General features: G+C 42.0%; 1 protein-coding gene and 1 long non-coding RNA gene across 12 annotated transcripts in view; one reads left to right on the top strand and one right to left on the bottom strand.

Annotated features, from left to right (window-relative positions):
* The window catches only part of STAMBPL1 (STAM binding protein like 1), a 74,693-nt gene that overhangs the window by 13,616 nt on the left and 45,130 nt on the right, over window positions 1-15,947 (top strand). For all 11 annotated transcript variants that reach the window (XR_001378876.3, XR_011437108.1, XR_011437104.1 and 8 more), the window contains one exon: window positions 11,948-12,030. Coding sequence is in view for 7 of the 11 variants with exons in the window: in XM_070262386.1 (XP_070118487.1) it covers window positions 12,001-12,030 (30 nt within the window). In the remaining 4 variants the exon portion in view is untranslated. The remainder of the gene's footprint in view (window positions 1-11,947; window positions 12,031-15,947) is intronic.
* On the bottom strand, window positions 12,100-12,518 carry LOC138923473 (uncharacterized). The gene is made up of 2 exons (XR_011437128.1): window positions 12,381-12,518; window positions 12,100-12,277 (listed from the first exon to the last, which is right to left on the bottom strand). It is a non-coding gene; the product is annotated as an uncharacterized lncRNA (long non-coding RNA).

Genomic DNA, 15,947 nt, shown 5'->3' with positions numbered 1-15,947 from the left:
AATAAATGAATGAATGAATGAATTTATTTGGAGCTAGCCTCATTTGTGGGAAAGATGTATTTAGCCTTGGAACATATTGAGTGAGAAATCACAGTTGGATGTCTTGGTGGAAGTGGATGGAGGACGTTTGAAGATACAGAGCTAAAGCTCAGATTAAGCTTTAGTTGAACCATGAAAGAAATGTGTCCTGTGGAATAAAGGTTTAAGAGAAAAGACGGAAAATTAATAGTTGAGCTGCAGAGTGAGGGAAGCGGAAGAAAGAAAGAAAATCCTCTACTTCATAGAGGCCACGGCAGGAGTTTATTCTAAATATTCAGGGAATATTCAGCTGATCAAGGCCAGGCGTTTAGGGGGTTATTTGTAACTATCTTAGAGCAGTTTTTTTCTGATGCAGTGAATCTCAAGTTTTAAGGTACAGAAAGATCTCCTGGGCTGCTTGATAAAAATAGAGATCCATGGGGCACCCTTCCCAGAAATTCTGACTTGGTAGGGCCTAGAAATCTGTTTCTTGTAGCAACCGCCTTCCTCCTCCACCAAATGATTACAGTGCAGGTGGCCCAGGAACCACACTCCGAGGAACTTTGCAACAAAGTAAGGGGATGTCAGCTACAGGGAAGGAAAACAGGAAGGGAGTGAGTGGTAGGCAAAGAGGAATAGCAGATGGACACTTGCTGACAGCTTTGGCGGTAGAAGGGGCTCTTTGAGCATTCCGAAATGGACTGCCAGGGGAAGTTATGGAAGGACGCAGCCTATTTTGCTTTCGTCCACTGCTTTGAAGAGATTGTCTACTGCAAAACCAAAAATGTGACTGTAGCTGTCTACTGGAAGATATTGAAAGCTAAGATTCCTGTAGTTGGGGACATTGGAGAAGCAGTTGATGAGATGTATTCTAGGATAGCTTTTGCTTTTGAATAGTAGTGATGGACTAAATTCATTTTTGTTGAAGTACTATCCCTAGGAAATTCATGAAAATTAAGCAAAATTGATTTATAATGCCCAAGGACTGACCTCATCTCTGAGCTTCAGGCAACTGGCAGAAAGAAAATGATATTATTTTTTAAATTTATTTCTGACTCATTATGCTTCATTGAATTAGATAACTTCTGGATAGTATTTTCTTAAAAGCAAATTGCAATAAAAACATTTCAACATACATTAGAATTTTGTGGCTTAGGAGTGGCTTATCTTTTAGAATGCATAATTTCCAGGAAATTTTAGTATTTCAACAGCAAGATAACAAAATTAACATGCTCATATGGATTTATAATGACTAAATAATTATATACACATATGAATTTCTCCCTGACACCTCAAATTTATTTTCCAAATGTTTTATGATGCATATTAGTTGAATCATCTCGTTGTAAATACAACAGAATGCTAAATTAGCATGTTTATGAGCATATGAAATGCCTTTTGAATACCACAATTTAGATTTTTTAATAAAAACCTGCAAATATTTTGAACTGAACAGTGTCTTGGTGGAATAATTATGCATTTGAATTTCTTAACTACATATTCCAGGTGGTCAGTCTGCAGACATTGAATCATTCTTCCTAAGAAACAAGTGAAGGGAGTGAATGCTGTTTTATTTCTTTGGCAGGGAGAAGATTGTGAATCTGGTATTTGTAATGCTGAACTGAAATTTTATTTCTGCAGTAAATCCTGTCATTCTTGTCCACGGCCCAAGGATTTGGCCTTCCTCTGATTTCCCCATTGACTGTTAAATGATAAAGACCAGTATCACTGTGACCGAGGATGAACTCTGGAATCCTATGCACCTAGTTTTGAGTTCCTGCTTCACCATTTGCTCAAATTACCTACCTACATATTCTAGGCTCTAGTTTCCTCATCTGTAAAGTGGAGATAATAGGAGCCATCATTTGTGGAGTGCGTACCGACTCCAGCATTGTGCTATATGTTTGACAGGCATTATCTCACTTCACCCTCTCAACAGCTCTTTCCTTAGTCACTATTATCAACCCCACTTTGCAGTTTGAGAAGAGGTGATTCTGCAGTTAGTGGTTGGAGTCAGAATTTGAACCCAGGTGGTCTGACCCTCGAGGTGACATGTGTTGTCTCTAGGCTCCACTGCCTCCTACTTGATAAGGCTGTTGTGAGAGTTGAAATCATGTGTGTTAATGCATTATTTCAATCAACCAGGGAAGGGAAGCTTTCTGTTCCTACTACCTATTATCATGATGATAACTCTTTTGCTGCATTAAAGGTGATATGTCGCCTATAATAATACCTCACCTGTCCAGAAGTCAGCTTGCTCTTATCTCGAAGACAGTGGAGGAAAAAAGGTAAGCAAAATGCTTTTTGAGCAGCCAGATTAGAAATCGTGTAGCACATTCACTGTAATCAGTTTATAGTTTTCTCACAGGACATCCCTTCCGATCCATGTCCAGTCTACACTTTAATTCCAGAGATAAATTTAAATTATTTTATCAGCGATCTAAGGTAAACTAAAAGTAGGGAGAGACCGAAGTCAGAGCAGTTTAGTAAAGAAGTTACTTTTTAATTGATTTTCTAAATGCGAGCAAATTAGAAACGGAGGGAAGCATTGCTGTTGGCAGATACATTGAAATAAGACTGAATCATCAAGAAAGAGTTAAATAATATTTATATTTCAATCAAAGAAGAATGTAATATTATCTTAGGAACATTTCCTTTGAAAATTGTTAAATCTCACAAAATTCTATTATTATTATTATTTATTATTATTTTAACTATTCAGAATCACCACTTTCGTCATCAGATTCACATAGCTAAAGATTTCCTTATATTGCTGGAGGAACCCAATATCAATTAGGCAGCATGTTACAGAATCCTAAGAGTGCCCTAAACAATAGCGTTTATATCTTACATAATGACAATTCAGATGGTGGCAGGATCAGTTTGGCAGTTCAACAGTGTCAGCAAGGAGCCAGGCTCATTCCACCCTTTGCCTCCACCATCCTCTGCACACCAGCTGCTTCTTGGGCTTGACCCTTCCAGTTGCAAGATGGCTGCTGCCTTTCAAGTCTTACATGAAGACACATGTCCAGCTGATGAAAAGGCACATATTCTCCAGAATATGTCTTTGTCTTAGAGGTGAAATTTTCTCACAGAATCCTCCTAAGAGATGTCCCCCTTCTGGTCCCATTGTCCAAGATTTGCTCATTTGCCAACTAGGCAAGTCCTGAGGGTAAAGGAGCCTGGAAAAGGGAATATCTCTGGGGAGATTGGACCCTGCTGGCAAGGAAGAAGTCGGGGTGGGAGGAGTAGGCGGCTGCTGGAGAGACAACTGACCGTGTCTGTCAGAAACTAATTGCAATGAAGCAAGTAGTTAAACATCAATCCTCTCTGATAAAGTCTACATGGCCTCACTTCTCTAACCATTGGAGGTGAGTAGAGACCAATTTTTTTTGAGTTTCCTTCTGCATTCTTGGAACTGTAATAGAATAGGTTTATGTCTTACCTCATTTAAGCTTCAACTGAGTTCTTCTGGAAAGGTGTTATTCCACCCCCCCCCCCCCCCCCCGCAATTTAATAGATGAAGATAAAGTGCACAAAAAGGTTAAATAGGATGCCGTAGCACTCCCAACTCCTATGGGGTGGAAACTGGATTCCCCTACAGGTGTATATGGCCCCTAAGCTGGAGCTGTTGATGCTAAGGGTGCCCAACCAATTCATCCTGGCTTCAGGAGAAAAATCATGTTGAACTATGAGAAATAACTATTTATGGCCAAAAGTGCAACTTGATTGCCCTTAAGGTGGCATAGACTTAGCTTGAAACTAATTTAAAACATACATTGAGGGGGTGATTTTTTTAATAATCTTTCCAGTAGCAACTGCATTCTTGTGGATTGACCTAATCCAAACCACACTGCCTTGGTATGTTTAACCTGGAATATCCCTCTAGGGTAAGAGAGAAGCACCTGACATGTAGTGGGTACTCACATGTAGTACTTACAAGTATAGAAAAACACAATGAAAGCTATGTCTTTTTTTTTTTTTAAAGATTAGCACCTGAGCTAACAACTGTTGCCAATCTTTTTTTTTCTTCTGCTTTTTCTCCCCAACTTCCCCCAGTACACAGATGCATATTTTAGTTGTTCGTCCTTCTAGTTGTGGCTGAAAGCTATTTCTAATCTGATTAAGTGTTGTACTTGTTTTATCAATATTTTAGCACAAATAAGGTATCATTTGGGCCCCAGCATATTTCTGATTTGCAGATGTTACAGATGAGTATAAAAAAACCTATGGTTTTAGTGTGTGAAATTTTAAATCTTTCAAAATGAACAGCAAGGGTGGGCCTAGCTCATTTTTTTCCTAAAGTAGGTTCCAAACTGTAAGAGTGAGACTCAGGAAATCCTCCTTTAGGCCGCTGTCATTTAAGGCGTGGGAATGACCCTTCACCTACCTGTGTCTTAATCAGATTAGGTCACTGCAGCCCACAGCCTAGGTTTTGATCATTTCCTTTGTTTATCTCTAAGTAGATCGCACCATGTCCTTCCTGGAAAACATGAACTAACCCACTGGGGAAAAGAAAGGCTGCTGGTTTGGCCAATTAGAAATGAGACTCCACGAGGCGGCGTGGGGTGTTCCGGCCTCTCTGACGTGCCTTCATCTGCTCATGCCTACTCAGTTCAGTACAGCATGCGGGTTGAAGGCGTGCCAGGGAGAACATGACATGTTTGGATGATGGTCTCGCTGGCTCTTCTCTGTGTGCTTAGTCTTGAAGGAGATTGTTCCCTGTCTGGTAGTCTCCTCTCTGTATACTGGAAAACATGGCTTTGTGTATGAAAGTGGGTCAGGATTCTGAGCTTAGCTGCAAAAAAAGTATTAAAAAAAAGAAAAGAAAAGAAAACGAAAGTTAAGGGAATTAAGGCTAAAAAGGTCACAAAATAAACAGTGTGCCAGGTGAGATATTTCCCTCTCTTCATTCTAGGCATTGTTTACTTCTGGCTTTAAAAGGCAGAATCATAGAGTGCTTCTCCACGTCCTTGGGAGGAGTTGAGACTTGGAGATATTGAATTGGGACCCAAAAACCAAAAGGATTCTGCCATTGGGCCGTCAGACTGGGAAAGAATAGGAATAGTAAACTCCTGTAAACTCAGAGCTGTGAAATCTCCATCTGGGGAGGGTTCGTGTCCCCTCCCAGGCCGCTCGTGGGTGAGACGCCGCCGTTTTTGCCACATTCCGCTCTGTGCTGTCGGGAGCTGCTCAGTTGGCTCCAGGAGCTGCTTGTTAGCTGAGCCACTGGGACAAGGGCTGACCTCCGTGTGCTCCTTGTGAATATATGGTTTTCATACCTCTTCTGTGCCCGGTTCCCCAAGCCCCTGTGTGCCAGGACTAACAGAAAGCAGACACTTCCCTACTCCTCTTTAAAAGGTCATCTAAAGGGGAAAACGAGTGTGTCTTTGTAGGCTGCCATGAGGGAAAGGGACTAGAGATAAAGGCAAGAAGACAGGAGCTCTAAAGCAAAAAGAACGCTCAAGAGGTATATTACAGGTTAAATGTGTCACCAGGCTGTAGCTGAGATGTTATCAAGCCACAGGAATGTGGGCTGTAGTGCGAGTGGAGGGCAGGGGGCAGGTTGAAGTGAAACCAGGCATGCTTGATGACAATGTTTTCAATTAGTCGTATGCCACTCGGAAGCAATAAAGTAGGGCCTTGATGGGCCTGATTGTGAATGAAGAAAGTGAGCCTGGGAGGGTCCAGTAAGGTTGACTAGCAAACAGATCAGGACTCCCAGCCAGGCTGACTCCAAAGGCTGCCTTTGCACTGTGTGCCCCAGAGCACACAGAGCCTCCACTCTGAAAAGGGAATTCATATTTCATCCGTGCGTGATGTTGAGTACTTTCCATCTGCCCTTGGCATGCTCCGGTAGCTTGTTTCGGTATATTTCCGATCCTCCAAGTTGCAGTGTCTATCTGAGCTTTAGCACTTGAAGTCAAGCTCCACTTGTCTTCCCAGGATAATGGCTGAAGTGTGAGGAGCCGGTGAAGACAGCCTGCCAGTGTCGTGCCTGCTCTCCGGTGCTGTTACATGGATTCCTTCCTTCCCTGAAGCACCAACTGCTTATAATCGGGGCACTTAGGTCATTTGCCTTTCCTCCGGCTGGAAATGGAGAACTTACGTGAAAATGGCTTCAATTTCCTCAGTAGGGCCTAAACATTCTATTTGCTTGATCCACTGTCCACCACCTCCCTGGACCACCCAAGACACTATCACCTCTCCCCTGGATTCCTGCAGTAACCTCCTCACTGTTCGCTCACCTCCCCCCTTGCTCGCCATGGCTTATCTCAACAGCGTGCCGGAAGGGCTCATTTTAAATCGTAATGCCATTTATGTCACTCCTTTGCTCAACACCCTCAACAGCTCCCCATTTCACTCCAAGTAAAAGCGGAAGTCCGTATGGTGATCTATGCGGCCTCCTGACCTTCCTCGCCTCTCTGATTTCATTTCCCTGCACTCAGCCCGCTCCAGCCACACTGCCCTTCTTGCTTTTTCTCAAACATCAGAGGCATTTCCACCCTGGGGCTTCCGCACCAGCGCTTTCCTAATCGCTCACCTCCTTCGAGCCCTTGTTTCATTTTAGGGTTCAAAATGAGACCTAACTTGAAAACTCCGTTTACCACTGTAATGTGCTACCTAGACTACCCCGTCTGCAGCACTCCTGGTTCCTGTACTTTGCTCTTTCTTAAGAGCACATATTACTTTCTAACTTACTATGTAATTTATTTATTTAAAAGCTTTATTGTGTATCTGTCTCTCCCCACTAAAATGTAAATTCCACAAGGGCAGGAACCTTTGCCAATTTTATTCATATCCCACATACCTAGAACAATGCCTGGCACATCCTAGGTGTTCAACTGATGTTTGTTGAATGACTATATGATTGAATTAATGACTAGATCTGTATTAAGAGAATTAAACGAGCTACCTGTGAGTTCTTGAAGGCCTGTGCATTTGGGGGACATATTTTAGCACTGATCTAGAGCCAAGTATTTACTAAGCTTCTGTATTTGTCTGGGAATGTGATGGGAAGTATACTATAGACTTTAAGAGAAACGCTTCTTCATTCATTCATTCAACAAATACATATTGAGTCCTTATTCTATAGCAGACACTGCTCTAAACTCAGGATAAAAGATAAATAATGGCAAATAAATGTTCCAGGTACTGGGCCCCGTGTGCCAGACCCTCTGACTTTTTTTTCTTTTCAGTTATTTTATTGAGGTCATAATGGTTTATAATATTGTGTAATTTCAGGTGCACATTATTATATATCAGTTTCTGTACAGACTGCATCGTGCTCACCACCAACAGTCTAATTTTCATCCATCACCATATATGTGTGCCCCTTTACCCCTTTCACCCACCCCCAACCCCTTTCCCCTCTGGTAACCTCTAATCTGTTCTCTTTATGTGTTTATGTTCCACATATGAGTGATGATTTTTTTTTTAAGAGAAGCAGAAATTTGAATTTTTATATGAAATCTCCCAATTTTCAAATGTTGGTAACTAACTTAAAAATTTTAAATTTACTATAACAACCAAACTAAACATTTGTAACAACCAAATGTTGCCTTTGGGGCTGTAGCTTATATTACCTGCTAGTTTGAAGTATGTGGTATTGATTCTGAAGAAGTCTGAAACTTCTAGATGGGTAAGCGGGATCTCCCAGGCTGGGCAGGATTTGGGCGAGCTGTGGGGAGGAAAGGAGGGAGGAGGATGTTTCTGTTACTCTTTGTACTGGGGCGGAGGTGTGGAGGCAGGACAGGCAGGGTGCTGAGGGGTGTGGAGGTGACGGAGGATATCTGTTTTCTTATCAGTGCCTACAGTAGTCTCTCCTGGACCACACTGAGTCATCCTTTCTAGGTTAAACGCATTGCAGCTGTCAGGATACAACAGGCCCAGCTGCCTAAACAAAGACACAGGATCAGATGAGATAGAAATTTGTCACTGTCAAAATGGTCTGAGCAAACTAGAGCGCTCCTTTTCTCTTCCTGCTTTGCCATGCGTGGCTCATCCTCATGACTGAAGATGGCACACCTGTGCGCCCTCATTCCAGTTGGCAGGAAGGGAAGGGCTGGGCCGAGAAGACTGTGTCCCTGCCTTTAAAGGGCAGGATCCAGACTTTGATCACAGTACTTCTGTTCTCACCCCATTGGCCAGAGCTTGGTGACATAGCCACATCTAGCTCCAAGAAAGGCTGGAAAATGTAGGGGCTTTTTTGGTGACTCTATATCAGCTGAAAATTCTGTTTCTATATTAGAAAAAGAGAATGGGTATTGCAGAATATATCATAGTCTGCTGCATTTGCTCTCGTGGGGCTCAGGTTCTGTGAGGTGGGGTACGTCTCACTGTACCCTCAGTTTTCTAATTATTTTAGCAAGAGCCTAGTAGCACAAATGGAAAGTGGTACTTGACATGGCCTATGATATTTCTGGTTAGTGTGAAATAGCTTAGTGAGTTTCTATGTTGTTTTATTTGTTCGCAGAGTTGATCTAGAGCTGTGGTTGTCAAACTGTTTGGTCTTAGGACCCCTTTACACTCTTAAAAATTACTAAGGGGGCTGGCCCAGTGGCGTAGTGGTTAAGTTCACACACTCCGCTTTGGCGGCCTGGGGTTCAGATCCTGAGCATGGACCTATACACTACTCATGAAGCCATGCTGTGGCAGTGTCCCACATACAAAATAGAGGAAGATGGGCACAGATGTTAGCTCAGTGACAATCTTCCTCAAGCAAAAAGAGGAGGCTTGGTGACAGATGTTAGCTCAGGGCCAATCTTCCTCACCAAAAAAAAAAAAAAAAAAAAAAAATTTAGGACACTAAAAAGCTTTGTTTATGTGGGTTATATTTATTTATATTTACCTATTAAAAGTTAAACCAGGCATTTACAAGAATATGCAAGTAAACATTCCATTAACCTGCACCCTCTGGAAATCTCCACTCTACATTTTTGAGAGATTGATGGTAAAAAAGCAAATAATGTTTTAGTAATATTATGAAAATAATGTTGACCTCACAGACCCATTTAAAGGATCTTGGGGACCCTGGACCATACTTTGACAACCACCAATCTAGAGAACATAACCTGTTTATGTTGCCTTTGGTAATTGTTTATATCACAGCTGGTAAGTGCTAGGACTGAGGATTAACAAATAAAGGAATTAACTGAGGACCACTGCCATTGAGTAGTTAATGGTCCAAAAAATAAGTCAACCAATCTGTAAGCTTCTTTCATCCTATATTTGAGGAGAGTTGCTTTCTCTTTCTGAATTATAAATAAGTTTACATGTGGGAGTTAACAGTGATTGGTTTTCATCTATAGCAATTTAATAAATTCTGGTGTTTAAGATGTATTGAATTAAACATTTTATACATTTAGAAGCTCATTACAGAGAAGTTTGTTTGATTTTTGTGCACACTTACCATTGTTTTTGGCCCCCCAGCCCTGAATCTACCTTTTCTCACTTGGCATATCCCACTGCCTCCTATGGAAGTGTCAAAGGGCTGGATATTTGCCTTTTCAGCCACCTTTGCAGCCAGGCTGCAGGCGTGTGACCTAGTCAGACACCACCGTCTGATACTTTGAAATAGAAACTAGTGACAAGAAGAAATATGTGGCAGTTCCACGTGGATTCCAGGGCAGCAGCTGGTTAGGGGTGGAAACTGCCAGCTCCTCTGCCCGGCAAATTAGTGCTTCTGTGTGATTTGGGTGATGATCCTGGATACATAACCTCTGAGCCCAATTTCTCTGGCCTTCCTGGAAACATGATCCTTCCATTATTCTATGAATTTAAGAATCAGTGCCTTTGCTTGCAACTAAGAATCCTGCTTGACACGTTCTCAAATGCGGTGTCTCTCATGTATCAGAATCACCTGGGCCACAGCCTAACAATTAATGCCCATTGGAGGGCTTAAAACTGATGGATTTAGAATCCTTGTGGGTGAGTTCCAGGAATCAGCATTTTAGACAAGTGTCAGGTTTATATGATTCTCAGGTACAGTAAAATTTAAGAACTGCTGTTCTAATATTTCCAACTTTTTAAATTATTTCTTCTCTATTTAAGGATCTGAGCAACCCCAAAAAGAAATAATTATAGGCTTTTATGATACCCTAATCAATGACTAACCAGTATTTCCTTGTTCCCCTTCTCTCCCTCTTGCCACAAATTCCCCCATAAGCTTCTTTGTTCTGTCTCTTTAACTCTTCAAATGTCTTTTTATTTTCTGGGGTTTTTTCTTCTCACTGAGAAGTGGTAATTCCCCAGAGGGGATTGCCTACATTCAGGGGCTCCAGAATTAATTTGGGTTTTGAACTACACCGTGACTGTGGCTCTCTCAAGGTCATGGCTTTCGTGGGCGTTTCTGCAACCTGCGAGCTTAGTTCTCTGTTTACTCGAAGGATCACTGGGGAGGACGAAGGGGAAATACTGGAACACGCCGAGTGACTTTCCTTGAAGGGGCTCTCAGCCATGGATGCAGGCCAGAAGATAGCATGGAAGGGTTGAATGGTCTACTTCTGAGATTTCTAGAATCATAAAATGTTATAACTCAAAAGAATGTAGCTTAACCCTCTCACTTCATAAATGAGGAACTGAGAAGATATGTGTCCAACACCACATCAGTGATTAGTAGAATATAAAGGCCAAAATAAATTTAGAAGAAGTGGGAAGTGGTGATACCGAGCTTGACCTCAACTAGCATAAAAGGAAAGAGGCTAACGTTTGTTGAGTGACTATTGGGACTTGAGTACATTCACTTAACATCTCCAAGCCTCAGTTTCTTCAACTGCAAAATAAAGATTCTAATAATAGCTAACATTTACCTAATGACTAGTACTAGGAACTATTCTAAGCACTTTATCTGCTAACTATTTAATCCTTACCAAACTGCATGACACAGGTACTATTATTTCCCCCATTTTCCAGACGCACAGAAAGACTGTATAACTTACCGGCAGTCACACAGCTAGCGTTTCAGTTTTCTGTTGCTGCTTTACAAATCACCCCGAGCTTCATGCCTAAAGACAAGCTACGTTTATTATCTCACATTTTTCGGGTCAGGAGTCTGGGCACAGCATAACCAGGTTCTCTGCTCAGGGTCCCGCAAGGCAGCAATGGAGGTGTCGACCAGGGTAAGAGTCTCACGGGAGGCTCAGGGTCCTCTTCCAAGCACACATGATTATTGGCAGAATTCATTTCCCTGCAGCTGTGGAGCTCATGGTGGCTGAGTCTCCAAGGCCAGCAGGGGAGTGTCTCCCTCCTTGAAAGGTCTCTCCTGCTTAGGTCAGGCCCACCTGGGATAAGCTTCCTTTTGATTCATTTAATGTCAACTGATTAGAGGTCTGAATATGTCTCCCAGATCTCTTCACTCTTGCCATATGACGTAACATAAACATGAGAGTAATGTCCCATTGCCTTTGCTGTGTTCTATTGATTAGAAGCCGGCTACAGGTCTCATCAACACTCAAGGGGAGGGGATTACACAAACCTGTGGATACTAAGGGGCAGGAAACACAGAGCCATTTTAGAGTTCTGCCTCCCACAGCTAGTAGGGCTGAGTTTAAGCTCAGATTGATTCTAGGTCTCAAAGTCCATGCTCCTAACTGCTGTGCTCTTTCTCCCTCTGAAGAAAGCAAACCCACCTAATAACCTGGCATAGATATCTAAGTAAGATAACACCCAGCAGGCTCATCCTGGGTGCTCAGCAATAATTAATTCTCTTCAAACTTCCACTTCTAAAGGGCTGCTTCAAGAAACCATAGCCACCTGCAGTTTTGTATTTTCATGAAGAGATTTCCAACAGTCTCTCTAAAACCTCAGATTACATAAGTTATTTCAATTTGTTCATGTTTCTCTAAGGTAGAAATAACCCTGGGGTTTGGGATTTGAGACTCGAGTTCTCAAAAAATAACACTAGTTCTGCTTTTTGTCTTTGAAACAGATGAAGTGATTGAGAAGAAACAGTGAACATCTTCATTTTGTAGACAGGACACCATGGATCAGCCTTTTACTCTGAATTCTCTGGTAGGTGGCACCAACTGATATTTTACATATGGTCGGAAAACCCAAAAAGAAGAACAGAAACACACCAAATGTGAAATGAGTCACATTTACTTCAAGAGGGTTAGCACTTGTCGTTTTTTCATCCATCTGTGTGGTCCTCTTCTATGAGGAAGTGACTAATAAAGCCATCTTTGCTAGAATTAAAAATAATTTTTTTCCACAAAGTGTGAAACTTTAATTTATCTGGGTAGATTCCAGGAGTGTAGTCCTTTAGCAGAACATGGAGAGAAGAATTTCAGAGTTGACATTGTTGCAGGTGCTTCAAATTCTTTGTGCTTCAGCTTGTTTACAGATAAAAATGGGAGACTTACCTTGTGTGACAATGACCAAGGAAAATATTTTCTATTTAACACCTAAATGTTGCTTTGAGATCCTGTGGAAATGTCTGCATATTTGAAACTCTGGTTCTTCTCACTTTTTCCCTTTCAGCCCAACGTGGTGCACGCTTTCTCTAGTGACATCTTATAAGATGCTGGAGAGGAAATAACAGAGGTCTTGGGGTCACGTGGGCTTATTTTGTGTCTCAGATCAGTCTTTGAGTGTGAATGTAGGCACATTAGTAATCTCCATGGCCCTGTTTGTGTACTTTGTACCTTATGATAATTGGAAACAATATTTTTTAACATTCCTAGCCTGTCACGGGGGCTTGAGAAATGGAAGCTGCCATTACCATTACCCTCCTGCTGGCAGCCCTCCCCAACCCAGTCACTGCAACCCTGAGGGAAACCCTGAGAGCAGCAGTATACTGAATACCCTCTACACACAAAGCTTAGCACCAGAACACAAAGACATAGGGGCCTGGTTCTTGCTCTGAAGAAGTTCTGACCCAATGTTCTCTGTCTACCAAGAAAGTCCTTCACTGAAGCTCAGTTGCTTTGAGAGGATGTTTGAAGAGCAGAGGATTGTGGGAACCTCTTCACTTTCTGACCCCATGTTGTTGGGATAATACCTGTGGAATAATAAAGGCTGCCCCATTTCCACCTCTGCAGAGGAAAGAATTATCCTTAGGGAGTGTCCTCTGTGTTTTTCTGGAACATTATTTAGGAATAATTAAAATTTTAGTGGACATGTCAATGTAAAAAGGAACACTAAGGCTTTTTCATCTGGAAATTTTGTATTTTCATCTGAGAACCTCACATGCAAATGAAACATTAGAGATTGCTGAAGACTTTAGGCTATTTCCCAGTTTATCTCTGAAATCATTTATAAATTTGGGAAGGATAGGATCATTCAGTAAAGGAAAAATAAATCTTATTTTTATCTTCAGATAAAAAAATAACCTAATTATAATCATGTTGCTCCCTTTTCTCTCTTCCTCCTCTATTTGGTGCATTTATTGATTATCATCTGTGTTGCAGGGAATATGCTACATCCTAGAGAACAGGAATGAATGGAAGATTGTTCCTTTCCCTCAGGAGTTCACGAGGAATTGAAAACACTTGTACACAAATATAATTCAGGGTGTAGTGTAGTGTCATAAAAAATGGACAGATTACTTTTGTGCATACAGGAGACTGGAAGCCCCCTTTAGAAAATGCCCTAATTTCCATAGAATTTTTTTTTCCCAGTCATTTTCTGATGTCATTGAAGCATGTGTGTGTGGTCGAGTAACAATATTTTCCCTTAGAGCTGTTGAGCTCCACAGGCGAGTGCGACGGGGAGAAGTGGATGTGTTGCTGTGGTGTCTGAGACTTCTCAGTTGGAAAAGACAGAGTGTACTCAGGCCCGAGGCTCAGAGTTCACGAGGTCCCATTCCTGCTCTGTTGCGGGGAAGCCTCCAACAGCTTCTCTGAATTTAGAAAGGCTTTCAGAGAATTGGGAGAGCAGCACAACACGGTTTGGATAGAAGGAAGAGTGCTTTCCTTTATGATAGAGTCACTTAGGAAGGGTCTGAGTGTTAGTGTTGCTGCCGGTCACATCTCTCTGATCTCACAATTCTGGACCAAGTGAAAATAGGTTTAAGGCACCAGGTGAGGATCAGAATCAAGTGTGCCCTTTATTCTTTGTAAGTTGGACCTGGAGAAAGTGGGAGATTGATGAGTCTTCTTGTCCCTTCTGCTCTAAATTGAACTGGCTTGCCTACCCCATCACAGGAGGTAGCTGGAGACCTTCAAGGCGAGGAAGCCCAGGCCTGAGAGCTTCCTTGGGGAGAAAGAAACAGGGAGGAGGACTTGCCCAATTGCTGCAGGCCGGGTCAAAGGGGTAATAGAAGGTAAAGAGGCATGGCCTGCTTCTGACTTAATGGGGCCTTGAGAAGCACGTTTATGGCTCTCTGGTTATATATTAAACTTTAAGAAGCAGGAATCATTCCAGGTCGCTAGGGTTCTATCTGGTATAAAATTACCACCAAAGTAGACCAGATAGCTTTGGAAAAACCGCAGCTATCTAATTCACCCCACCCTGCCCATGACGGTTGGTGCGGTAATTCATGGCCAGACTAAAACTATGTCTACCTTGATTTCTTCTTTAACCTTCTGTAGACCGTAATCAAATTAAGCTCTGCCCACATTGTAGTCAGCCTTGCGATCTACCCTCAGTGACTCAAGGGGACTTGGGAAGCTAAATCTGCTCTGGGCTAACTTTTCTGTTCCTGGAGCATCAGAGGATGGTAGAGTGGTCTCAAGCAGTGCTTCCCAAACTATAACGTGGGTTAAGTCCCTTTAGGAAACCAGTTAAAATTCCCAGCCCACCTCCAGAGATTCTGAGCCTGTAGATCTAAGGTGGGGCCTGTTAGGAATTTGTATTTTTAAGAGATCCCCAGTTGATGCCGATGCTGCTGGTACAGTGACCATACTTTGAGAAGCACTGGTCTAAAGCAGGAATCAGCAAACTGTGGTCTGAGGGCCAAATTCAACTGCTTGTTTTTGTAAATAGAAAGTTTTGGACCACGGTCAGGATCGTTTGTTTACATATTGTTTATGGCAGCTTTCACGCTCGCAGAGCTGAATAGCTGCAACCAAGACTGTGTGGCCTGCAAAGCCTGAAATATTTGCTATAGGGCCTTTAACCAAAAAATATTTGTTGCCTTTTTTGCCTTTTTGAAGCACCAACTTTTTACTGAATAATTGAATAATTATCCTGAATGTTTATGTTCTGTGTTTCTCCAAATATGTATAGATGCTGGCTGTTTGGTTTTTTTAAAGATTGGCACCTGAGCTAACGTCTGTTGCCAATCTTCTTTTTTTTCTTTCTCCCCAAAGCCCCCCAGTACGTAGGTGCACACTCTAGTTGTGGGTCCTTCTAGTTGTGGCATGTGGGAGGCCGCCCCAGCATGGCCTGATGAGCGGTGCCATGTCCACACCCAGGTTCCAAAACAGCGAAATCCTGGGCGTCTAAAGCAGAGTGTGCGAACCTAGCCACTTGGCCATGGAGCCAGCCCCTACAGATGCTGTTTTTATTAAGAAAATACAAATATATTAATTAATATCACTGATTTTTTTCTTAGTAATTATTATCATTTTTTCACTCGGGGATGAATTAACAGTGCAGTTTATATTATGTGGAGGTCTGAGAGTCTTTTTATGTTAAAAAAAAAAAAAGAGATAGGTGTCCATATGCTTGGAAAGGCTTCTCCAGGGCTTATTGGTAGAGTTTTATTCACTTGGTGAAGATACAGGGAGGTCCTGAAAGTTTCTTATTAAACTAGATGTATTCTGGAATAGAATAGAATCCTTACAGTAACTCTGAATCCAAGCTATCTCTTGGAGACCGTGCAGAGTAGAATGACATGAGCTCTAGCCTGGCAGGAATCCTTCTCTGGGCCAGCTTCACATGGCCCAGGATGGAAACATCCATGAGGACATAAGGGTCAATGATATTTTACCTAAAATCACCTAAAACATTTGCAAAAACGTTTTCAAACCCAGGAACTGCTAGAT

This window comes from Equus caballus, chromosome 1 (genome assembly GCF_041296265.1).
Source record: "Equus caballus isolate H_3958 breed thoroughbred chromosome 1, TB-T2T, whole genome shotgun sequence".
NCBI lineage: Eukaryota > Metazoa > Chordata > Mammalia > Perissodactyla > Equidae > Equus > Equus caballus.
This window is presented reverse-complemented; position numbering and strand designations above follow the sequence as displayed.